This window comes from Pteropus alecto, unplaced genomic scaffold (assembly GCF_000325575.1).
Source record: "Pteropus alecto unplaced genomic scaffold, ASM32557v1 scaffold8, whole genome shotgun sequence".
In the NCBI taxonomy this organism is placed as follows: domain Eukaryota; kingdom Metazoa; phylum Chordata; class Mammalia; order Chiroptera; family Pteropodidae; genus Pteropus; species Pteropus alecto.
Window position 1 is genome coordinate 734,210 of NW_006494609.1, and position 27,266 is coordinate 761,475.

General features: G+C 37.1%; 1 protein-coding gene and 1 pseudogene across 1 annotated transcript in view; one reads left to right on the forward strand and one right to left on the reverse strand.

Moving 5' to 3' along the window:
- Positions 1-27,266, forward strand: part of SIPA1L1 (signal induced proliferation associated 1 like 1) — a 321,807-nt gene that overhangs the window by 214,566 nt on the left and 79,975 nt on the right. The window contains exons 7-9 of the mRNA XM_025042110.1: positions 3,801-3,989; positions 17,600-17,774; positions 26,579-26,682. Coding sequence (XP_024897878.1) covers positions 3,801-3,989; positions 17,600-17,774; positions 26,579-26,682 — 468 coding nt within the window. The remainder of the gene's footprint in view (positions 1-3,800; positions 3,990-17,599; positions 17,775-26,578; positions 26,683-27,266) is intronic.
- On the reverse strand, positions 19,660-19,775 carry LOC112473860 (annotated as a pseudogene).

The window sequence follows — 27,266 nt, forward strand, 5'->3', positions numbered from 1 at the left end:
TTTCTTCCTCTGTCACTTCACTGTCCCTCGGACCTGTTCTCTGAGGCCTTGAACGTTGGCCCTTTGAACCAGAGGCTCTCCAATGTGGGAGGTGAGACAGGTTCTTGGGTCTTTTTAGGAATCCAATGCATATAACACATGAGTTTTGATTTTTAAATGAAATTCAGGTTACAGAAGAAGATAAAATACCTAACAAAGCAGTTTTTAAAAACTCAAGAACGAATGTGGGACTCTGAAGTTTTCCTGTTTTCCTTCGAAGCGCGCGCAGTTGTGCCGGTGATCCATTTACTGCCTCTCAGCGCTTCGTTCACTTTCGATTGTCGTTACGCATTAATGCCTGATACTCCCTTGAGGTATCTGGAGAATAATGGTTTTTGAAACTGGTTTAAATAGGGCGTTTGGCTTCGTTTTCCCCACTGAATTTCAGGAGTTGGCCTCAGTTAGTCATCGTTCTTAAGCTTGAACTCTGGGGAAATTAAAAATTGGATTTTTAAAGGCATGACTTTAATATCCAATGTATTATTTATTACAGCCAGACAGAAATGAAGAACTAACATGCCGTAGTGTACTTTTTCTCCACACTAAAGCTAACAGTTAAGCAGTGTAAATTCTTTTGTCGAACAGGAAAAACACAGAGAATACCCTGCGTTTTTGAAGTTGAATGTAGATAGGTGGTCATTTCCAGCTTCTGAGATCTCACCAGATCCCTGTGAGCCTCAGTTTCCTTACTCCTCAGCGTTTTTGTCCTCCCTGTTCTTATCTTTTTCTCCTTTCAAGGCCACTCTGATTTAAGCGGCCTGTAATATTCTTCCTTTTCTCTGTTTTTAATCCATTTTAATTCCTGTTCTTGCCACTGTCCTATCAGCCTTCATGCCAGAGATTGACGTTTCCTAAATCACTGTCTTTCTCAGATCCTGTCACTGGTTACCATGATCGCCCCTTTCAGGTTGCCTTGCCGGCATTCCGCATCTGGTCTCAGCCTCGCTGTCCGGGATAACGCCTGTCCTACCGTCACATGATCCCTCTGCCACATGATCCCTCTGCCGTGGTGGCTGAACTGCACTGACTCTTGCCTCCCCCACCTCTGTTCTTTCATCTTTTGATACCTCAGTCTAAAATGCTTGACCAGCACCTCCCACGAATTCTTTGGTCTTGCAGTTTAGACCTTTTCCTGCCAACCAGTTAGATAAATTAGGTCCCTTGGATCCATTTCCTTAGCCTTTGATTGAAACATCTAAATCAAATGTTCATGGTCCAAAAGACCATTACCACTAGGTTTCATGTTCAAATTAATGTTTCGCTGATGACAGCTTTATTATTCTAGTTTTTCAGGCCAGAAACCTTGAAGCCACACTTGACTCCTCTCTTTTCCTCCCCTCGCCCCCAATTCTTCTCCCTCCTGCCCCCCAAGTATAAGCAAAACTTGTTGATTTTTGTCTTCAAAATATATCCGGAATTCAACCATTTCTTCCATCCCCACTGCCTGGACCTGGGCCAGGCCACGGTCATCTTTTCCAGAGAACTGTGCTTCCTACTTGTGCCCTTAAACCCTGCATTCTTTCAGCCCAGCAGGGATCCTTTTGAAATGTAATCCACATCTTGTCATTTCTTAATTCAGAATCCTGTAATGGTTTCTCCTCTCCCTCTTCGTAAAAGCCAGTCTCCTTGGTAGCCTAGGAGGCCATGCGCCTCTGCTACCAACCTCATCTCCAACTCCCTCTTGTTAGTCTTTTCCAGCCACATTGGCTTCTTTCTCCCTGGGCACCCTCAGGACACCTCCACCTCAGGTCTGGGATGCTCCCTGTTCCTCTGTGGTGCAGTGCTCTTCCCCAGAGCGCTCTCATTGCCTTCTGGCCTTTACTCATAAATCACAGGGGCCTTCCTTGGCCACTGAATCTAACATTTTTACCCCCTCGTGCCCCTGTTTTGTATCCAGTTCCAGGCTTTATTTTTTTATGGGCATTTAACACTATCTCACGTATTGTACTTATTTTGTTGGTTTTCTTTCTCTGCTACTCGAATATAAACCCATTGAGGATGGGACTTTTATCTGAATTGTTCATTGCTGTATGCCTAATGCCTAAAATAATACTTTTCCTCCCTCTCTGCTCCCTCCCTCCCTCTCTCCCTTTCTTCCTTCCTTCCTGTTTGCCTGCCTGCCTGCCTTCCTTCCTTCCTTCCTTACTGTATGCCTAATGCCTAAAATAATACTTTCCCTCCCTCTCTGCTCCCTCCCTCCCTCCCTCCCTTCCTTCCTGTTTGCCTTCCTTTCTTCCTCTCTCTGATGTTTATTTAATTGCCACTAGCTTTCGTGTAATTTTTTCTTTCCAATAAAAATGATCCTTAAATGTGAATTAATTGTAACATCTTTACAAGGCTTTGCATTGAAATAACCTAACAAAAGTCCTTTGATAGAAGTACTCTAGATGTTGATTCCAGTCTGCAGCACCTGGACTTTGTGGGACAGATATATATAATAAAGTAAGACTTTGTTTTCATGCTTTTGCAGGGATTTTTCATGCTATTTCTCCTGTTAATAAATACATCAAGAGAAAAGAACATAGTCACCCCAATGCCACTCCAGTGCTTTAGTAAATAGCGACAGGATAACAGAAATACAAACAGATCTCTTTCATTTCAGTAAAAATAATCATTGCAGAACATAGAAAAAACCTTGCATAGATTTGTAAGCATGAGGATTTTTTTTTGGACAGTCTTATGGCACGTGTGCACTTTTGAGGTGCACAGGGACTTAATGAGGGTTCTCTACTTTGGCTTTCTTGAGGTGAGCTGCTATCTTTTTGTGGTGCAGGATTAGCAATAATTAGCATTCCTGGTGTAGGTTTTTCAACTGCAAATATTTCCAGCCTTCGTAGCTTGCTGTCCCAGGGCACGTGCTATTTTATGGAAGACAGAGAGCAGTGACTGAGTTGTTCAGCAGTTTCCCACAATTTAAAAAAAAAAACAAACAAAACTGTTTCTTTAGAAGTAGATATGAATTCATAGGAAAACGATGTTTTTTACACCCGTGTTATTTGAAAATAAGTCATAAATAAAAGAAAAGATGTAAATCAGATGAATAGACTGCAAATACCTCAAGCGCCTTTTCCTCGTTGAGTAAGATGGTGAGTTTTGCTTTTCCCACTGTCATCTCTTGTCTCCATCAGTTGACAAAGTTCCAGGTTTTATTTCTCTGGTGAGTCTCCCCAAGGAGTATTGCAGTTTAGGCTTTCACTGCATTTGATGTACAGTAGTCCCCCCTTATCTGCAGTTTGCTTTCTATGGCTTCCGTTATGTAAGGTCAGCTACAGTCTGAAGATGTTAAATTTCCCCAACCATTGACATTATCTGCTCCTGACATCCAACCATCAACATCATCATGGCTGGATGATCCAGGATCACCCGAAGTAGATAATCCTCCTTCTGATGAATCGTCGGAAGCTTAGTAGTAGCCTAACACTATGTCACAGTGCTTGTGTCATTCACCTCACTTCACCTCATTGTGTAGGCATTTTATTGTCTCATATCACACAAGAAGGCTGAATATAGTACAGTAAGATATTTTGAGAAAGAGATCACATAACTTTTATTACAGTATATTATAATTGTTCTATTTTATTATTTGTTAACCTCTTGCTGTGCCTAATTCATAAATTAAACTTTATCATAGGTATGTATATATAGGAAATAACACAGTATATATAGAGTTTAGTACTATCCACAGTTTCAGGTATCCCCCTCGGATAAGTGGGAGACTACTGGATTCACTCCTCTCACCGGAGCACGTGTCTGTCTTTCAGCTCATGACACTGAGAGGTTCAGTCCTGGAAGATGCCATTCCCTCAACGGCAAAGCACTCGACAGCCAGAGGGCTGCCTCTGAAAGAAGTGCTAGAGCATGTGATTCCCGAGCTCAATGTCCATTGCCTGCGGTTGGCCTTCAACACTCCCAAGGTCACAGAGCAGCTCATGAAACTGGATGAACAAGGGGTAAGTGTGGCTTCCAGAGAACATTTTTATGGCTCAGGTTTCCTGCTAGGCTTCCAGAATATAGACCTCGATATTTCTTTTTGACAAGGACAACTGATGTCATTTATTGTGAAGGATACTCTCTTTGCAATTACTGTTTCTTTTTTCTTAGCTCTCTTTACATTTCTCATCTAATGAAATTCTCTATGTCAGAGGTGATATACATGGTACTTAAAGTATGTTTTACTTTTTTGGTAATCTATAAATGCAGTGAATTTTTCAAGTACTCTAGGAATAAGTAGTAGCAATAACGGTAATGATAATAGTTAACATATTCACCAGCCTCTGTTTTACGTGCCTTAAATATGTTATCTCATTTAGTCTCCCAGCCCTATGAGTACGGTACCATTATTTATCCCCATTTTCGGAAACAAGGAATCTGAGGCACAGAGAAATTAAATAGTAAGTCAAAGTTAACAGAGTTAATAAGTTCAAGGCCTGAACTGTTAAGCCACTACAACATACCATTCTTAAAAGCTTAAATTTTTAAAGTCTATTTGTATTGCCAACAGTGTATTTTTGCTAAGGTTCCTAAATACAAAAATTTTAAAATTTGGGTCGTAATTAGTAACAAAATGAAAATGCACAAGATTTCTTACTTTTATACTTCCTATACTTTCACGTAAGGTCCATTTGGTCAAAATGCAAATGAATGACAGGATAATTCATATAGAGGCAGCAGAAGGGCAGAGAATGAAAAGTTATGACCTGGAAAATTCACTAACCAGAGAGTATCCACATTCTACGGTAGCTTTTTGAGGAGAGTAACAACTTTTAGACATTGAAAATATGATCATATAATGCATATTTGAAATTCTACGTTGAAACAGATTATTTTATATAAAGGACGTGTTGATTGTTATTTCTCCTTGTTTACCCACATTGAGTAAAAAAAAAAGGGTGCCCCAATTGTAGACATTTTATGAGATCTCTGGCACATTTAGTGCCCTCTCTTAGTGATTGCAACTTAGTGTAAGACCACAGATGGGCTGATCAATGATGAAGATTTTTTGGCCCCATCAACACAGGAAAAATAAGAACACTATAATGAGTTTAACTTAAAGCTAAATTTATTTAATTCACAAAACCGTGTGTTATTCTGAAATTATGGGCTTCTTAATCTCGGAGGATATTAAAATATCCTTTCCTTCATAAATTATTGATAATAATATGTTTTTTTAATTAGTAATTTTTTCTTTTTCAATTACAGTTGGCATACAATATTATATTGGTTTCAGATGTATAACATGGTGATTAGACATTTATATAACATGAATGATCACCTTGATAAGTCTTAAGTATTCATCTGATACCATACATAGTTATTACAATATTATTGACTTTATTCCCTTTGCTGTACTTTACATCTCCATGACTGTTTTTGTAACTGACATTTTGCACATATTAATCCCCCTTTTCACCCATCTCACTTACCCACCCCCTTTCATCTGGCAACAATTGGTTTGCTCTTTGTATCTGTGAGTTTGTTTTATTTTTTAAGATTCCATATATAAGTGAAATCATATGGTATTTGTCTCTATCTGACTTATTTTACTTAGCATAGTACCCTCTAGGTTTATCCATGTTGTTACAAATGGCAAGATTTCACTATTTTATGGCTGAGTAACACTCCATACATACACACGCACAATGTATATATAAAATACATACATACATATATATACACATATATCACAATTTTATTCACCTATTAATGGACACTTAGGTTGCTTTCATATCTTGGCTGTTGTAAATAATGCTGCAATGAACATAGGGGTATATATGTCTTTCTGAATTAGTGTCTTGGGTTTCTTCAGATGAATATTCAGAAGTGGAATTGCTGGGTCCTTCTTTGTCTCTTCTTATAGCTTTTGTTTTAAAGTCTATTTTGTCTGATACAAGTATTGCTACACTAGCTTTTTGTTTGTTTGTTTCCATTTCCATAAAGTATCTTTTCCATCCCTTTACTTTCAGTCTGTGTTTCTTTCCATCTAAAGTGGGTCTCTTGTAGGAAGTATACGTAGGGGTCTTGTTTTCTTATCCATTCAGCCACCCCTTATCTTTTCATTGGAATATTTAATCCATTCTGTTTAAAGTAATTATTGATAGGTATGTGGTTATTGCCATTTTATTATTCACGGCTTTGGTATTTTTTCTTCTTTTTAAAGAAGTCTCTCTAACCTTTCTTGTAATACTGGTTTGGTGGAGATGAACTCCTTTAGCTTTTTCTTTTATGGGACATGTGTTGTTTTCTGTAATGCCTTTTCTTGGTGAAATTTTCTTGGCAATCTAGATGAGTCTCCCCAGTTTTACTTTGGGAATTTTACTGGGTGGTGGAATCTAAGAGTTTAAAGCCTGCTATTCTGTATGAGCAGTTCTATATCTGGACTAAGGGGCACTCACTTGGCCTCTGTCTTTTCATTTATATCTTCATAACATTCAAAGCCAGGATTGTACTGACAAAAAACAGATATACATACTTAGGCATTTCATCTGGGGAGTCTTTTTTTTTTTTTTTTGGTAAGAATTCTCATTAATGCCTTGTAATCATTTTGAGAAACTGATTATTTTGGTGTCTTTACAAATACATATTTTAAAAAAAGAAATGCTTGTAAGTGCAGTAGATTATGCATTTGAATCATTTTAAAGCATTTTTGGTTTCCATCTGTGTCGCCATTTTTTAAAATTTCCTGCTTTGTACATCCTTATATTTAAAGAGAGTAAGAATTCTCATTAATGCCTTGGAATCATTTTGAGAAACTGATTATTTTGGTGTCTTTACAAATACATATTTTAAAAAAAGAAATGCTTGTAAGTGCAGTAGATTATGCATTTGAATCATTGCAAAGCATTTTTGGTTTCCATCTGTGTCGCCATTTTTTAAAATTTCCTGCTTTGTACATCCTTATATTTAAAGAGATTCATAGTATGATACCAAGAAACTGGACTCACTTCTAAATCTCCCTTTAAATTTTATTTAAATTATTCTTTTAATATCTTCTCTACTTTAAATAGCTTACATAATTACCCTTGGAAAAAGAAAACACTATTGCTTGCTACGTAGTGGCATTCTGCCTTTGAGATCTTTGGTGCCTTATTTTCTCATTTACCACTTTTAAAAGCTGAAATGAACAGAAAAACAAATGAAAATTATATCTGTAAAATGGAAAGCATTTCACAAAAATATAAAAATTTGGTTTTCATTTGACTAGACTCTGATATGTATGTGGGAACTGAAGTAGGCATTTTAATTCCCGAAATGCATGTATGCCTTGTGGCTTATCCAAGCTTTCACACTCTCCTTCATGAAACCTTTCTGGGCCCTTCACTATTTATTGATGTCCATTTCCATTATCACGTAAAGTGCAGTGGGAACATGAAACTTACCTGCCAATGATTTCACACTGTTAAGCACTTGGAATAGGTTGTGACTCAGAAAATTTGGTTAACTCAGGATTTAATTTATCCATCATGATCCTAGATCTTCAGTTATATAATTGAGAACATCTCTTAATAAAAGCAAATTCCATATATATATATGTATATATATACATATATGCATACATATATATACATATATACATATATACAGGTAAACTCTTGGTAAGTGTTATTTTACATATGTGTATGTATATATATACATATATATGTGTGTGTGTGTATATATACATATATATGCATACATATATATATTTACTTACTTATTACACTGTTCTGAGCCTTTCACCAGCATCCTCTGGTTTCACCCTCACAGCACCCTGTGCAGTAGTAGGTTCCAGTTATTGGCCCATTTAATGATTGAGAGAATTGAGACTTTCAGAAGTTCTCAGGGCCATTTTCCCTTAGTAGTCTTGAACACTGGCTACAAATTTGCATAATAGTACCTTTCATTTTTAAGTTTTCCAAGTTTTCTTATACTTCTACATATCTTGAATTATTTCGATCCTCTCAACTATCCTGTGAAATATCAGGAATTTCATTATTTATTCAAGCCAACTTTTTAACAATAAGACCAATTCAGTTACTTTTAAATTTGCCATTTTTCTTCATCAGTCATTTAAAAAAAAAAACACCTTCATCTTACCTACTCTATGGAAGTGGAATGTAAGGTGGTCATGCCAGGCTCCGTTTCAAGGAGTTCACGTGTGTAAAGCACTTAATGCAGTGCCGGCCCCACTGTGAACACTGAAGTAAAAGTAGCTGTGATTGATAATGGTAACATAGTTACTTCTTAGTAGCCCTTTACATGTATTATCTCATTTAATCTGTATAAGCATCCTATGAGAGAACTGCTATTATAGGTAGTATAATATATTATGCTTACTGTCACAAGTAATCACAACTGTTTCAGATTCAGTAAATGCTTATTGAATGACCACTCTTTGCAGATTGTTCAATACTGTAAACTAAATAGGCTGGTAAGACACAGTCATTATCCATGAAAGAGACAAGGTCATAAATTACTGTAATGGAAATCAGGTTTAATATAATGAGTGTAATAAAAGAACTGTAAACAAAGAGCAATGGAGGTGCAAGCTAGTGGGGCCAAGTCGTAACTGGTTAGATGGATCAGGATGAGATGGGCCCTGAAGGGGAAGAGGATTTCATCAGGCCAGAGAATAAGCAGTACAGTGGTCTAGACTCAGAATAATAAGAACAAAGCACAGAGGGACAAAAGGGCAGAGCGTGGTGATGGGGCAGCAAGCAGTCCAGCTGAGCAAGAGTGTGAGACACACGTAAGAGAGTTATAAAAATAGATATTTCTTATTGAGCAGTGACTCAGGCAAGCAACGTGTGAAGCAATTTACATGAAATGTTTTAATTAATCTTCAGTAGCCTTTGATACAGGTGCCATTGTTCTTGCTTTACAGACAAGAGCACTGAGGCACAAAGTGGGTGAAAGGTGCCCCAATCCAGGTCACAGTCGGGGTCTGGTGGAGGTGGGTCTTGCATCCAGCGTTAAGACTCTAGAGCCCACATTTTGTACAGCCCATCCTCCTTTTCCTTGGCTGCGAGTGGGAGAGAAAACTGGAAGGATAGCTCCCTCCATGCTTTATTACTGCAGGCTTCAATGCCCAATATTAAGTATAACATGTTAAACACAAAATGGGAGTAAAGCTTAAAAATCTTTAAAGTACAATTGCCAGTTTGCAGTAGAGAAAATTAGTAGTCCTGTCTTCATTAGGGAATGTCAAGTTTTATGTACACGGTGGTGGTTTTACCTAAATGATCATCTCCACTGTTTTTCTAGATGCTTATTAAAAATGCAAAGAAATTAAAATATCTATTGGGTTCTTAAAAAAGTTAACCTTCAAGTTATTGAAATTAAAAGGGAAAAGTATCTAATTAGTCTGCAATACATATCTCAAGAGTAGTTGTAAGGAAAGAAGCAACATTTATTTGATAGTGAATAGCACTGTTCCTTTGATTAAAGACATAGATAAAATTCTTTGCAGACTTAGCCTATTTATTGCCTTGTTGCATTATTTTATTGAGGATAAATTAATTTGACCAGCCACTTTTTTCTTTGATTCAGGCAGCTTAATTTAAAGAATGAGCCATAGGGAAAGCATTTTTTCCAGAACCCATTTTCTATGAATGAAGCTTCATAGAACAATTATCATTCCTGAAATTTTAATCTTCTCTGAGATTATGGTATCAGCCAATGCATGTTTAAAGCTCAGATGGCCACGGAATTGGTTCCAGACAACTCATGGACCTGTGTGTACATTATCAAGAAAGAAATATGCATGACAGCCGTCAGGTCAGAGAAGGAAGGCAGTGGCATTGGTAGCTTTGTCATATCTGTTCTCAAGTAATGATTACTCTGCCTTCGCTCATCCATGCCCTTTCCCCTGGCTGAGACTGGGTTGGATGAGTGGGTGGAGACCTTTCCAGTGGTTACGTGATTGATAGCAGTAGCATTTGTTTCGCAATTCAAGAAGAATAACTGATTGCAGATATTTCAGTCTTCTTGATTTTAAATTGTGGATTATGTTTTAAATTCAGCTTTAAAATAAAAAGTTGTGCTAGTTTTCTTTTCTACAGGACTCAACTAGCTAGTATCTTCAGATGGTCCGAAATCAAAGTGATTATGTTGACATTGAGGGGTCTCATTTCCACCCTGTTTCCTCCTCCCTCCTCCCCACAGTCACCATTTTCATTTTTCTCATGTATTCCTATGCTTCTTTGTACAGAGATCACCAAATATGCATATGTAGTCGTATTTCCCCCTCTTCTTATACAAAATATAGCATGTTGTAGACATTTGCTTTTTTCACTTTGTAATATATTTTCGAGTTCCTTCTATGTCAGTACGTAGAAAGCTTTACTGTTGCATAATATTCTGTTGCGCTACTGTACCGTAGTTTATTTCATCAGTTTCCCTATTGATGGGCATTTGGTTTAATTCTGGTCTTCTTTTTATTATAAACAGTGCTGCAGTGAAGAGCCTTTCCCTATAAAATTGAAATTCATCTTAATGTTAAATCAAAACAGGGGCGTTTATTATCAGTTTCATACCTAATGCGAAGCTTTTTATTTTTGTGAGAAATTTTGCACAACATATCATTAGAGAAGATTGAGATTATTTTGTGTATAGAATATTTCCTATATATTATGCCACAGATAAAAATGGAATGTGTGTATGCACATATATAAATAATTTTGACAGCATCTCAGATTTCTTTTAAAATAAATTTTCTACCCACTATCCATATGTTATTTTTAAAGCAATTTGATTATTCTTAGTAATTTCCAATGAGGATAAGTTTTCTAACTAGCATTTTGTAGTTTTTGTTGTTGTTCTCAACACTGAATTTTTTCAGTCTCTTTGTCATTCTGTTTGGAGGACAGTATAGTGATGAACCTTTAGGAAGTTATCATGTTTATGAAGAACAAACCAAAATAAATGCTATCAGTATAAATCGTGAGAATTTTAAAAACCAAGGTCTTATGTCTGGTAATAACAGAATAGGTTGTCACAGATTAGCCCTAGACCTACTAAGAATACCCAGAAACACTAAACAAAATGTTTTTTAAAAATGAATTTGGATTTTGCTTCTGGAAGAAGAAAGTAAGTATATTTGTTTCTGTGTTCTTCTTGCTAAGTATAGCTAAAAAACTTGTACATTGCATATACAACAAACATAAAATGAATCTGAAAGGTGGAGAGAAGGAAGCCGATTAGCTAGGGACTGTGAGGTTTGAGGAATGACCCAGCTGTCATTCATAATCAAAATTGAAATATAGAGAAATTTCCTCAATTTGATTAAAAAGGAAAAATCTACATAAAACCTACGGCTTTTACCATACTCAGTGATGAAAGACTTAATGGTAACAAGGTAAGGATGTACACTGTCACCACTGCTGTTCACCATGGTACAGAAAGTTCTGGTCAGCACAGCAAGTCAAAGGAAATAAAAGGTGTGTAGATGAAGGGAAGAAAAAATAAATAAAACTGTCTCTGATTCAAATAACTTGAAAGTCTATGCACACACCCCAAGGAATCCATAAAAACTTCCTAGAACTGAGAGGTACATTCAGCAAAATTGTATCATTCAACACCAACTTACCCAAATCATTTATTTTAATGAACATGTGGAAACTGAAAAGAACATTTACAGCCCCTCAATAAGAAATTAAATATTTGAGTATTTCTCTAACAAAACATTTATAGGACTTGTATGCTGAAAACTATAAAACACTGATAAAAGAAATCAAAGAAGACCTAAATAAATGGAGAGACATACCACATTCATGGATCAAAAAACTTAATGTATTAATGATGTCCATTTTTCCCTAAATCAATATGCAGTTTAGCACAATTAGTATCAAAATCCTAGCAAGATTTTTTATAATTATAGACAAGATTATTCTGAAATTTGTATGGAAAGACAAAGGAACCAGAATAGCTAAAACAATTTTGAAAAAGAATAAAATAGAAGTTATTCTACCTAATTTCAAGACTTATAATATAACTACACTAATCAAGACTGTACCTTATATTTATTGGAAGGATAGGCACATAGATCAGTGGAACAGAATAGAGAAACCAGAAGTAGCCCCACAGAAATATATCCAACCGATTTCTGACAGAGATGTAAAAATAATTCAATGGAGAAAAATGGGCTTTTCAAACAAAGGTACTAGGACAGTTAGACACCCATAAACAAAATAATGAATTTGACCTAAACTTCATACAGTGTACAAAAATTTATTCAAATAGATCACAGGTTGAAATGTAAAACTATAAAAATTTTTGACAAAAACATAGAAAATCTTTGGGTCTTAAGGCTTGGTTAAGAGTTTTTAGACATAACACCAAAAACTTGATTCAGAAAAATAATTGAGAAATTGGAGTTCATTAAAATTCAAGGCATCCTGCAGCATTTTTTTTTCCTCTTGGATATTTGCCGATCTGCGGGAGGCTTGGGCTTAAGTTCAGCATAAAGCCTCATATAAACAGGGATTGATTTCATGGGAGCTGCAGAAATAAAAAATAGAGTTCAAAGATCATTGGAGAACTCAGATCAAATTGAGCAATCAAATTGAAATTCTAGAACCGAAAAAAAATAAAGTTAAAATCTCAGTAGATGGGTGTAAGAGCATGTTAGACACACCAGAAGAGAAGACTGATGAATTGAAGATAGGTTACCAGAAAAATTTTAACTGAAAAATGGAGACAAAATAAGAGAAATACCTAAGAAAAGTGCCTAAAAGGCATGTGGACCACAGTGAAATACATATATATAATCCAATTCTCAGGAGAAGGGAGATTAAAGCATTATTTGGGGACAGAATCAATATTTGAAGAAATACTTGTAGAGAAATTTCCAAAACTGATGGAAGATGAATTAAGACATAATCAAGAGCTCTGCCTGCCCTAAGCAAGGTGAATATAATCAGATGTAAGCCCATTATAGTAAAATAAGATGTTGCTGAAAATGATAGAAAAAGACAAATTTTTAAAATAGCCAAAGGAAAAAATGCCTTCAAAGAAGAACAGTGAGATAATTGCTGTTAAAATTAACCATTTGCTGGGCTACAAAGCAAAAAGGTTGTAGTTAGAAGACATATCCAGAGTGATAACTAATTCATAATATATTTTACCCAACAAAAACATTCTTTAAAAGTGTAGGCAAAACTAATTTATAGTGAAAAAATAGAACAGTGGTTGTCTGCGACTGTTAGTTGATGCAGGAATGGACTGCAGATGGGAACCAGGACATTTTGGGGGGTGATGGAAATGTTCTCTACCTTGATTGTGGTGGAGGTGTATTAGAACTAATTAAATTATATGCCTCAAATGGATGCACGTTACTGTTGAGAAATTACATACCAATGAAGTTGATTTAAAAACTGAAGGCAGATATCTGCTTCTGGCCAAAAGTAAAAAAGAGGGACTAGATCGACCCTCCCATCTGAAACAAATATTAGACAAAGCAGAGAATCAGCAATTTTTGTAATATTGGATAACAGACAGTGAGGGACAGTGATCTCCAAGAGGTGAGAAACAACAAGAAGTGAAGCCTAAGATCGCAGCAGCCTTGTGGCTGAAGAGAGTTTCCAGGCCACAGTGCAGGAGGGACACCCAGCCGAAGCCCAGAGGTCTCCATGAAGAGAGACTGAGCCCAGGAGCCTCTGGTTCACAGAGCTGAGCACTGATAAGTACACACATTTAAGGAAACTACTTGAGGCCAGAGCAAGAACCACCCTAAAGGTTGGGGCAGGGTGGGGGACAAGTCCTCTGTCTGCACACATGGCCTGCAATAGTTTCTGTTCCCGCCAAGCACACTGGAAAATCTCAGAATTCACATGGCATTAGGCAGTCTCAGAATGTTTTTGCTGCAGTAGTGGGGCAGAATTATCTTCAGATTAAACTCTGCTCCAGTACAACCTAACAGGAAGAACTGAAAGAATCAAGCTATTTCCAAATTACTTAATTCTGTCCCAGAACGAAGCTCAGAGGTTCACGGCCCTCACCTTGAGGACTGCTGTACAAAGAAATACCTTCTAGTGACTTTTAAATTTCTAGATGAAATCAGACAGTTTGCATGGCTTTGTAAGAACAGTAAGAACTGGGTGGTTCTCCTGGTTTGGGCGGTGGCCTTTCTCTGGCTGGGACACCAGGGATGATGAAGAGAGGAAAAGGCAGCACTTCTGAAGAGGTCCGAGGACTTGGTTTTTCACATCTGTTTGCACCGGCAGGGGGCTCTGACTTTATCTTCCATCTTTCCAGGAACTCAGGGCTGTGTAAGTCAGATTGCAGTTCCTGGGTCCTTGATTCTGTGTTAAAATACCTGTTTTATGAGAGGAAGAGCAATTTTACGTGCTGTTTGTCCCCAGCTGTGGGAGCCCGCGTAACTTTTGGTGGATGTTGAAAGACACTGTTGAGATTCACCTTCATCTCAGATGGCGGACTGACCATCATCACTTTTTACAATATGAATGTTTGTTGCGTGTCCAAACACTTGGATCCGCGCTCCACGTGGACAATTGGCATACGAGTACGAATTGTATAGCATGACCTGAAGGTTATGCAAAGCAAAACCCTAAACTGTGGAGAAGTCCAGCCTGTTCCCAAAATGCCTTCTGGTGTCATCATAGCTCTATTTTGATCATTACATGAAGGTGTGATATATTCACATACATAAACTCATATAGATGTGTTTCTGTGTCTCCAAAAAACCGCTGTTTTATATAACCTCTTAACAATTCAGAACCCCCAAATGATAGCTCTAACTCCATTTACATTTGCTCTTTCTCTGGAAATGTTCCTTTTCTCCTTGAAATATTACATTTACGTAACTCCTCAACAACGTCTCACATTCTGGCAGGGAACACGGTTGCTAACTAAGGATTCTAGGAGCTTGAGTTCAGAGAATGCCACCTACTTGATTTAATTGCAGTAGAAAGCAAGGAGAGAGTCATATTGTCACCTGAGAGGATAGAGCAGTGACATTTGGCAGTTTCAAACCAGAGGAAATTTGACATTCGAACAAATTTCCTAATTCTCTTAAAGGAGCCTTCCTTTCACAGCCAGTGAAAACCAGTTTGTTCTTCTATGGGCAGGTAGAGTTCACTGGATTATAAGAAATTAGTCCAAACAAAATGGCTCATTGTCTCATTGTCCTTGGATTCTGCTTCTCCAGTGGTTTTGGGGGTTTCCTTCTCTCTACGGTGAGCCTATTTTTTCCTTTCTTTTTCTTTCTTCTTCTTTTTTTTTAAAAAAAAAATAAATGAATTCTTTTGAATGTTGCACAGTGAAGTCTTAGGCCTTTAAGAAGTTTTGAAAAGCAGTCCACAAATCCAGTGTCACTGATGCTTTCTATTGAACAGGCTGACTTTTGTCTTACATTGTTGCTTGAGAAGGCTGATCTGGGAGCCACAGAGCCAAACAGCAAATAACTCAAAGCCCCTTCCTTTCTTGGGATTGCTTCAGCTCTCTCTGCAGAGAGAGTAAAGAGCTGGCTGTATTAAGGACTTCTTTTGTAAGAGACATAGAGCTTACCACTACTTTTTTGTTTGTTGAGACCTGATAGGATACTCAGCTTAATTCTAAAGCCAAGATGAAATCTCTACCTGTGGGAGTTCCCCTCCAAGCCTTAGCTACATTCAGACCTTTGAAGCAGGCCAGCTGGGGAAGGCTGAAATGTCAGTGGCGTGCAGTAGATTTTACTGAGATTCCTTTTGTTTAGTTTTTCCTGCATGTGGTATACAAAATGAACTAAGTCCTAACTCCATTTCTGTTAATAATTACAATGAAGCCGCAGTAACGTAAGGTTGTGTGCTATTTAAAAAAGACTCCAATATCAGTATATCCTGTTATTGGCAGGTTTCAGACTTGGGACTTTACCCTTCACTTTCTGGAGTAAGCAAGGTAGTCAGTTCTGTGCAGCTAGAGACCTCCTGGGGAACTCTCACAGGTCTCGTAAAGGCTTCTGAGCTTCCTTGTCAACTACATAGCATGCACTAGATGCGGGGGGTGCGGGGGGGCGGGGATGAAGCAAGCAGATTTTCCCCATGGCATTTTATATGTTATCACTATTAACCATTCTGAAACTTTTGGTTCAGAAGGTTGAAAAGAGCTGTTCAGCTTCACAGTCCCTTGTGCAAAACTATAAGAGCTGGATATGTTTCAGAATTCAGAAATGTCCAGATTTTAGCAGGGTAATAAAATGCAAGCACCATCTAGTAATATTCCCAGTGGGATCTGGAGCAGCGCCCCACAATCAAATACATTAGTATTTCCACAGGGAAAAATATGAATATTCACATAAAGAAGAATAAATTAAAAGTACTAATGTCAGCTCATACCAAGTTTTGCTGCCAAATGTGTTTGTTTAAATTTAGTTTTTACCTTCAACTTCAGAATTGCAAATACGAGGCTGTGGACATATGTTGCAGTGATAGAAATAGAGCAAGACAAGCCTGTTGAGTCCTGGTAATATTTAATAGAGCCGAATCACAGGACTGACAGTTGTGATCTTGTGTCTCTCCCTTAGGGCTAGTTACTTTCTCTTCTATTCTCTGACCTTCTCTTTGCTTAACTGTCAAACAGGGGTAATATTTGCTTCACGGGCTGTTGTGAGGATAAGCCAATGCTAACACCAAACATAGTGGTTGGCATAGAATGGGTATTCATTACGTGTTAGCTATTAAAATTTTGCCTCTTCCCTCCTCCCTTTTTTTCCATTAGATAAAAATTTGCTGAGGTAGTGGTTGCAGTGCCACTAATAGGCCTTAGTGATACGGATTGCCTATATCGCTAGAGAATTAAAAGTCTAAATTTTTATATTGAGAACTCACTTCTTGCTTGTTGACTAACACCACCTTAAAATTTGCTTACAGAACGATTAGACTTTTCAATGATGAGTAAATGTTTTGATTGTTTCATCATATTTAAATCTTTTGAATGCTTCGTTTTAACTGTATCTGAGGAAGAAATATTTGCCACCAGCTGATTTGCCATTTTAAAGTTTCTATCCAGACACTCATCTTTTAGAAAAATATTTGAAAAAAGGGCATTGTTGATGACGCTATTGCTCTAACAAAGATATAACTGAGGTTTATAATTTAATACACTTGAAAAACAGCATTGGAAGATAAATCTTTTCCTATTAAAAAAAAATCAAGGATTTTAATGGCTTTTTAGAGCAAAACAATTTATTTTAAAATATCTTTTGTAAAATAGACTTCTATCTTTACGTTTATAAAGACCTCTCTTTTATAAAAGGGAAATCATTGAAAAAGAATTGTCTTTTGTTGTCAGGCTGTTTTTTATAGCCTTATTTTGTACTTTGTAATCCATTAACAAATTCCCTAAAGTATTAACATCTGTTCTAATGATGCATGATTTTAATTTATTTTTCTGGCCTTTCCTCTTAATTTTATGAAAATTATAATTACAAATGCTTGCTCTACTGTATTTTTTGGATCAAAGACAGAATTCAAGAGAAGGGAGGTACTAGCTATTTGATGGGCATTTGCCCTATAAGACTTATTAGCATTTAAGTGGGCCAGAGTGGATCTGCCTCTCTTTATTTGCATTGTGTTTCCTGTCTTCACAGCTGAACTATCAGCAGAAAGTCGGCATCATGTACTGCAAAGCTGGACAGAGCACGGAAGAAGAGATGTACAACAATGAATCAGCTGGCCCAGCCTTTGAGGAATTCCTTCAGCTGTTGGGAGAACGCATTCGGCTCAAAGGATTCGAGAAGTATCGTGCACAGCTTGACACCAAAAGTAAAAAATACTTATACCCTCACACCAGGCTTATTTTTCCTCCTGCTGTGTTCATGTTCATCTGCTAAATTACCCATAAAACAGCATTGCCATTTATTGCAGAAAACTGCTGCTGATGGAGGAGAGGAAGCCAGAGAGGGAGGGTGTGGCTCCAGGACAATTGAAGACCATAATCCAAGCAGCTAGGATTGGACTGCAAAACAGTGTTTGTTATCAGAGGTGTGGGTGGAGTCGAGCAGGGGATGCAGGTCATGCAGAATTGCTCCTGGATAGTGTTGCACGGATTTCTCTATATTTAGGTGAATGTTAAAGTGATTAAAAACTCTAGCAACTTATAACCATCAGGTCGTAAGCTCAAGAATATTTTACTTTCATTAATTCATTTCATAATCCTTGTGCTTATCTTCGTAGTCTGCCTTCGTAGGGTTTATCATTCATTTTTGTATTTTTTTAATGTCTAGGAGGATTTTTGTTTATTTTCTATTATTATTGTCCATAGTCTAATTTAATCCCTAAGAAAATAGACTTCTTCGCTTTGGTATTAGTTTGGCTCGTAAAATGTGTTGATTAAAAGCACAATAATGCACAATAGTGAAGCAATCTGTTTACTTATAGCTCATGAACATATAGGCCGTTCCCCAAGTCCCATTCCCATTCCCCAAGTCGTTAATACAGTAGTTTAGTTCTCAAGTATCTATTTTGGTTAGAATATGTTGACTTCTGCTGTGTGTCACATGGAGGCAATTTTAAATTTTATCTCAGAATCCATCTATAGACACCTGTGACCTGTTTTTCTTTGAGGTCTGTAGATTAGCACATCTGTATTGCAGTCTATAGTAATCTCTCTGGTTTTCTGTACCGGAAATTAAATAAGGAGTTGAGTCATGAAAACAAAAGCATTCATAAACTACTGCAGGGAAGAATTTCCTGTTGCCATGGTTTTGCTGTTGCCAACTTGGAAACAACGTGCGAAAGAGACTATTAAACCCCATAAATAGCCTAGACTCTTAAACATTATTTTAATGTTCCATACTCTACTTGCAACTGCATAAAATGTTAAATCTCAGTATGCTGTTAAACTCTTTTTATCCAGATATTCTGACAGTTACCCTGTACAAGTCATTCATGTTGTCTCAATTTGTTTGTTGTGTCATATAAATTATCATTACCACAGAGAGCTATTGAAAGGGTCTGGGAAGAGAATGTAATTAGCACCCTGATTCTGTAAATCAGTGGTCCTCAACCTTTTCGGCACTGGGGACCGGTGCTCCTATGAGAATCTAATGCCTGATGCCCTGAGGTGGAGCTGAGGCAGTGATGCTAGCGCTGGGGAATGGCTGCAAATACAGATGAAGCTTTTTTGCTCCCTTGCCTGCCGCTCACCTCCTGCTGTGCAACCCAGTTCCTAACAGGCCATGGACCAGTACGGGTCCATAGCCCAGGGGCTGGGGACAACTGCTATAAATGAATGGCCAGATTGGGAGTAGAAGAGATTATATATTATTTGTGTATTTCCATATTCCCAGCCACCTCTTGATGATAAAGGGGAATGTGAGAAATATATAGCCAAGTCCCATATTTAAGCAATGCAACATCAAGTAGGCAGTGGAATAAGCAAACTAAGCATTCTGCATGTTTCGTTCCAATATCCAGTAACTGTGAAGACGAGAGGGGGATGAGCCTGGATTAGCAAACTGCTTCTAACTGCACAGTTTTATAGTTACATAATACTTTCAGCAAGGAAGGGTTCCTTTTAACTAAACTACTGTCCTTTAAGGCTCTAACCTTTCGAGGCATAGTTCGTAAGCAGAAGAATTCATAGTTTTCTGCTTTTTCAGTGTCAGGTTTTTGTTTATTTGTTTGTTTGTTTGTTTATTATTATTTATGACTACAGCACTTGGTCTTCCTAGGTGGTCTCCCATCCAAGTACTAACCAGGCCTGACCCTGCTTAGCTTCCGAGATCAGACATCAGGCTTGTTCAGGGTGGCATGGCCATAGACCATGGACCGCAGCTCCACTGGGGTACGAACCCAAGACCTTCTGCTGTAAAACAGACGTGCTAAGCACTAAACTATGGAACCATGTCCAGTGTCAAGTGTCTTAAAGTAAATGAAAAGTAGCAAAGTGTTTTTGTTCTAAAACCCTGAAGAAGGCAGTATGCATAGTTATCTCTTTTACTCCAAGCTAATATGGTCAAAAACTAGAAGAGACCATTAGTCTCAGCATTTAAACAGATATTAAACAATAACAGACCATAGAAATCGGGAACAACCAGCCCCCGCACACCCCAGTAGCCTCTTACTGGCCATTGGCATACCCAGAGATGAGACTTTGCTAGGTGAGCTGTGAGATAATCTCACCTCACTTTATCTAACTTTATTTTGTGTCAAGAAACTCTTTCAATATAATCCTTAAGGAGAGAACAAGCTTTTCTAAAGGATTATGCCCTCTACATGTGGCAGTGTGCATGTCATTTGGATCTGTGAATTTGTAGTACTCATCAAATTAAAATATCATTTGCTAATCTCTATTTCTTTATTTTTTTATGCTCCCCCTTTCAGAATCTCCAATTACACATATATTAGATCACTTACTAGTTTTCCAGTGGTTAATAAGACTGTGTTGATTTAATTTTTTAACCTTTTTTTCCTCTGCGCTTCGTTTGAGTACTTCCTATAAATATGTATTCAAGTTCACTGTGTTTTTCTTTTCTTTCACAGTGTCTTAGTCTGCTAATCCAATCCAATGAAATTTTCATTTCAGATATTGTAATTTTCAGAGCCAGAAGTTGCATTTGATTCTCTTATATTTTTTGTTTCCTCCTCATTAGGTTCACGTTGTCGTTTAAATTGTTAAACATATTTATAATAGCTGTTTTAAAGTCTTCGTGTGCTAATTCCATCATCCCTCTCATTTGGGATTTTCCCCAGCTTTTGAGTTAACATTTTTCTGCTTCACATGTCTGATTGTTTTTGATTAGATACTGGACATTGTGAATGTTTCACTGTTGATTGTATGGATTCTTTAAAGAGTATTGGGTTTCGTTTTGGAAGGCAGTTAATTATAGAACAGTCTGATCTTTATGAATCTTATTTTTAAGCTTTTTTGAAGCATACCTAGAGTAGCCTTTACTCTCTGACTAAGGTAGCCTTCCTGTCAAGGCATGACTTTTCTTATATTTGAAAATCTGCATTTTCAATGAGGTATCTCTGCTGTGGCTGCTCAGAATTCAAATGTCTTCATCCCTGTGTGAATTGTGAGAATTGTTTGGCTTGCAATTCTCTGATAGTGGTTCGTTCACTAATAGTTTTTCTTTGCCTGGCTTTGGAATTTCATTCTATGTGTATGCACTTTAATATTCTGCCTGCTTGTTAGGGGAACCCCTGTGCAGATCTTGAACCTCTGGGTAGTCCTCTTCTTTGGTACTCTGCTCACCAAATATTAGCTACCTGACCTCCAGCCTATTTTAGCTTCCCTCTTTGAAGCCCTGCTCTGTGCCATTGTTCCTAAAGTACCTCCAAGAAGAAAGCCAGGTGGAACCACAAGGATCACCTTTGATTCTATTTTCTCTGGGATCACTATCCAATGCTGCCTATGTCACAACAGTTGTTTCAGACATATTCTCAACGTTTCTAGTTATTTATAAGGCAGGGGCAGATCCTGTACCAAGTCCTGTTATATAGCCAGAAGTAGAGGTCCCAGATACTTTTTATATATGCCATCTCATGTAATTCCCACAAATCTTGCTAGATACCAGTTATCCCCATTTTACAGAATTGGCTTCTTTAGATTAACCAACTGTCCAAGGTTAGACAGCTAGTAAGCATCAGGGAAAATGAACAGATCCTAGTGGTATAATTAATGAAATATTCAGAGAAAGCATAAATGTAGAATTAAGTACAGTGAAGCCCAGAGATCTGTCTTGTGGCTCTGTCTTTCCCTTTCTCAGCTGTTGGGCTAAAAGTACCCAAGCCTTTGCACGGAATTTCTGCTTGTCATGTATTATAATTATATTCAGATTTTAGTACTTTGGTAAAGGAGGGAGAGGCTCAGGGAAGGAAGGATTGATGGAGCTATTGAACCATTTCTTCCCCCCTCCCTTCAGAAATAAGAATTTCTAGCAAATAAGCTACAATAGTGTCAGAGGTTGTAACAATTCTATGATGAAGAAATTTGCGGTAGTGGTTTTTTTGTTCCTGTTTCCTTGTTTAGATGACATTACCTCTATATATTTACAATCTTCTCACACTACAGTAAATACAAAAATAAACTTCTCAACAAGCCATCTGTTATTTAAAAGCTGGAGACCACCCTCATTTTAAGCTGTGCATATGGATTATTATTTGGGAAATTATTTCCTTACTGAGGCTTGTTTGTCAAGTCAACATGTAGAAGACTTAGTAGCCCTTATAAAGCATTCCTTCAAAGCCTTCATTAATTTGCTGCAGTATTAGTGGATGCTTGTTGCTTCTCCCATTATTCAGCAGTGTTCGTTGTAAAAACCATTGAGATTCAGAGTCTTAGAACACATGTAAGACTTTCCATAAAGAAAATAAATGATTCTTTATCTGGAATATTTAAACTATGAATAGTGAAAGGGATAAAACCAGCATTGTTTAGATGCTTTGCACATGCAAAGGGCTATTTGGAGTTCTAGAGACTGATAATGAAGAAAAGGATTCTTTTTTCACCTCCTTAACTTTGAACTGTGTTATAGCGTATGGTTTTTTTCTTTGACATTTCCTGAGGTACACTTGGCAAAGAAATTAAAATATATAAAAGTCCCTATTTAAGGAAAATACACTTTTTACCTCAACTGTACAAAATTCTAAATTCTAATCAACACATTTTTTGAGCATCTTCTACAAGCTAGCGCTTTCATGTACTTTATTTCACATAATCCTCAGAACAGTGAGATTGTAGCAGGGCAGAGACATGGAGTGACTTGCTTGTGGTAAGTAGCAAATGATGCTCCTGGCATTCAGATTCATACCTTCTTACTTCCGAGTTGAGAATCAGGGTAATTGCAGGTATCTTACAAAGTGAGAAGTAGGTAGAAACTAGTAAATGGCTGATTCCTAAGCACCAGCCCCACACCTTGTCTTGTCTTTTCTTCTCAATATGTTAGCGATTTGAGAAGCCTGGAATCCTAGGTACATTCACATGTACACTCACACATTCCTTGAACTGACACTATGAATTTGCCTGTCATGGCAAAGGGTAGTACTACAGACTCTTCTTGATCCCATCCTCATTGAAGTAAAGTAACTCATCTCCTGACCATGGTTAAAGGTACACTGAAAAAATATTAGTAAATATGGTAGATGCTGTAACAAGTGGAATTCTTGACCGACCCAAATACTTCATTAGTGAGTAAGTAAAAGAGCCCTACAAGTTCATGCCAGTGTTCCAGATGTCAATACTTTTCCCTGACTGTGTTCTAAGCACTGACTTCTGTACCCCGAGGCCCTGAGGCAGGAGTGCGTAGATGGGAGATCTGGAGGTCTTAATCAGCTGACTCCAGCAGCCAGTTGGCTATTATAATATTTCAAACTATGGATAAGAATCAGACCCATAACCTGTCTCTGATTTCATCTTGCATTTGACGTGTTTTATAGTGGAGAGGACATTAATAAACTGAGCTTAAGCTTTGTTCATTCTATTGACCTCATTAGTCTACGTGCATTTAGTTAATGAGATTACTTTTCTCCTTGTGTTCATAAATATTTTAAACTAGAAACTTTCCAAGAATCAATTGCATAGGCTTCTTTTACTTCATCTAGCTTTTCTAACTCAAGCATACCCATTAATGACCGAAAGATGGTTATATAGAAGTCTGACTAGCTTTTCTTGATTCAGATTCATGCACGTACACTTTTTTCATCCAAGTTTTAGATTGCCTAAAGGAAAGAGTTGAGCCTGAAAAGAAGTCAAGGATGAATATAACATTATATCTGAAACTGCTCTACAAACTTATTAACCTGTTCATACCATCTTCCAATAGAAATGCGTGATATGGGATATTATCACTTATCTATTTTCAAAGCAGCTGAGAAGAACGTTCTTATCATTCTTCAATTATTCATTGCCTTCTTATCATCTCGTTGGAATATTAGAAATTTTACTTTATGTGGCTTAGTGTGGAGTGCTGACCTTATTACTGGATATATGCCGCTTTGGCAGGATGATTTAAAGGTACATCACGTGATTATCAAGATGACCCGTAAGGTGCCTGAATATACTTTTCAACTTTTAAAGCTCCATACAAATATGAAGGATCATTATCTTTTCGAAAATTCCTCTTCTCCAGGCATATTTTCTCTTTAGAAATTACTCAATGTATATTCTCTCCAACCAGAATAAAAAAGGATTTTTGTCACTTTTCCTAATTGTCATTTTCCTGATTATCTTTCTGTTAAATCTTTCATGGTTTCAGGGTTTCGAGGTCATTAAAAATATAACAGCAATATTGGATGCCTTATTCTTTAGTGAACCTTCATTTTCCATTCTCTCTACAAATGTTTAGCAATTCTATTATGCACATAGTAATTTCAAGATTTGAGAATTCCTTTCTTCTTAGAAGGCAAATTTCATTGTTTGTGTCCTAGTTTCATCTTTAAAACTTTTGGAACTGTTTCCAGGTTGTTTTAAATTATCGACTAAACTGAAGTCTCTTAAGATCCCCAGAAAAAGGCTGGTCAAACAGCATATATTATATAAAATGAGGCATGCAGAAGAAAGAGAAAGGACTAGAAGTAGAAAAACAAATTATCTTCAGGGTTGTCTTCAGTTTTCCTCTCTGGTAGTAATTCTTTTAGAATTAGACAGACATATAGAGCAAAATGTAATAAATGAATACTTGGATGACAGCCTTTTTTTCTAGTTCATTAATTTTGCTTAAAATGGACTTGAAACACATGTAAGTACATGTCAAAGCTGACATGTTCACTTAAAAGTTTTAAAATGTACTCATCCATCCTAGAGGTATTTATAGCAAGGGCAAGCACTAGATAAGTTCTTCAGACTCAAGACCTGTCTTAAATAGTTCAATTATTTATTATAGTAACTTGTATTTTTTTGTGGTGGCAATCGTTTACATTTAGAAGATATTTTTCTTGGGGAGTTATATGTTGGTACATATTTTTACAATTTTTGAAAAGTAGTCTTTGCTTTATTCTTCTTTCAGCTTGTTTTTAAAACCATTTGCATTTTATGTCTCCTTCAAAATTAAGATCCTCCAAGAAGCTCGAGGTTGAAATTCAGGGCTCTAGAGTCTCTTTACACGTCTGTCTGTAATAGACCTCAAGCCACCCTTGTGGTCTATTCTTGAAGCAGCGCCTGAGGGCAGTGGAGTGACTGCATTACCATCACCCTGGGGATGTTTATTAAAATAGATTCCTCTGCCCAGCCCCACTCCCACTGAGCAGTGTTCCCAGGTTTCTGGACATGGGAATCTGCCTTTTAACTAGTGCCCCAAGTGACTCTGCAGGAGTGCGTAGTGCCTTTTAACTAGTGCCCCAAGTGACTCTGCAGGAGTACTAAATTTTGAAAACTGCTGCCTTTTGGTATATGCCAGAGGCTTGGTCTTACAGCATCATTCTCTAAAATGCAGTAAAAGTGTTCTGGGCGTCAGTAGTGTGGTTCATGGAGGTTTGAGTTGACTCAGAATGAGTGCACTTCTGTTCATTTTGCAGCCCGGAATGCCAGGTCCTTCGAGTCTGAAGATACTCCTTGCATACTAAATTTTGAAAACTGCTGCCTTTTGGTATATGCCAGAGGCTTGGTCTTACAGCATCATTCTCTAAAATGCAGTAAAAGTGTTCTGGGCGTCAGTAGTGTGGTTCATGGAGGTTTGAGTTGACTCAGAATGAGTGCACTTCTGTTCATTTTGCAGCCCGGAATGCCAGGTCCTTCGAGTCTGAAGATACTCCTTTTCAATTGGGCAGTTAATAATGCTCTGGCTTTCTGGTATATATGGGCACATTGATTTGTTAATGATTAAGGGGGTAGAGGTTGTTTTTTTCCTTAAGGAAGGTGAGAACAGAACACACTCAGTCTTAAAATATTGTTGGACATTGCTATAATATCTTTGTTATTCAGTGTTACAGTCTTGTTAAATTTCTATTAAGTACAAAACAGTTCTCTTGCTTGAATCAGAAGTATTAGAAAAGATGTTTTTAACTTGATGCCTGTGGACAGAATTCAGAGGTCTGTGAACTTGGATTGGAAATAATTTTACATTTATTTTCACTGACCCCTAATTGAAATTTAGTATTTCCTTCAATTATAGATGCAGGCAGCAAACCAGAGTAGTTCATATAAGCTCTTCCTCTGATTTTGTTGCCAATAGAAAGCACCGGTCTTTTCGTATCATGTTTTTTATTATTGGAGGTGTCTCAAAATATTGCTTAGGCATATATCACTACTACAGATTTATAGTAGTTATTAGACCAACTGCTAAAATTTGTTACATAAATCTTATGCTAATATATTTTAAAATTATTTTGATAACTGCATTTTTCAATACAATTGATTTCTGTTGAAATTTTATTTTATGCATTTACAAATATTACTTTGAGAAGCGGTCCATTAGCTTCACAACACTGCCAAAGGGGATCGGTACAAAAAATGGATAAGAACACCTCTTCTAGGTCTTGTCTAGGATCTTTTCATCTTAAACTATCTCTTTTTTTCTTTTAGATATTTCTCTTAAATGAACTGTTTTTCCTATTGTTATAGTCATCTCATCATTTTTTATATACATGTATATATATATATATATATTTTTTTTTTTTTGCCGTAGCTGACTCCACTGGAACCCATTCTCTATACACCACATACAAGGACTATGAAATCATGTTCCATGTTTCTACCATGCTGCCGTACACACCTAACAACAAGCAACAGGTAAGAGAACCGTGTGTTATCCATGTTTCTTCACCCTCGTTTCATTTCCCCAAGAAGCCTAAGTGGCAAGTTTGTAAAATCTTAAACCAGAATTTAATGTTGCACCTGTCACAGCAGCAGGAAGCTTTGTACTTTGTGGAAGTAAGAATAACAAATGAGCTGAAAACAAATGAAGAGACATAAATTCTAGGTTAACAGCCAGCTGGATGGCTTTGTGAATTAATCGTTTGCTTTTCACCCACGGGGATTGAGGTTTTCATGAAATCTGAAGAGAACAAGTTGAAATCATGGTGATTAGATGACTCTGCAGGGTTGCAAAGAACATGTAGGAGTGGGTGAAGTTTCATCTCAAAAGGCTAATGTACGAAGCAGGAAAGTACCAATATTTCATTTCATATTGCAAAGGCGGTTTGGTGTACAAACATGGGGAAAAATCAAAATAAGTATCAATAGGGTCTCAGAAAAATGTTTTTTTGGCATATTTGTCAGGAGATAGCAAGGAGCATAAATAGCAATTGCATTTATGTATATCATATACAGAGTTTCTTTTTAAAAGACCTAAAAGCACAATGCCTACTACTAAA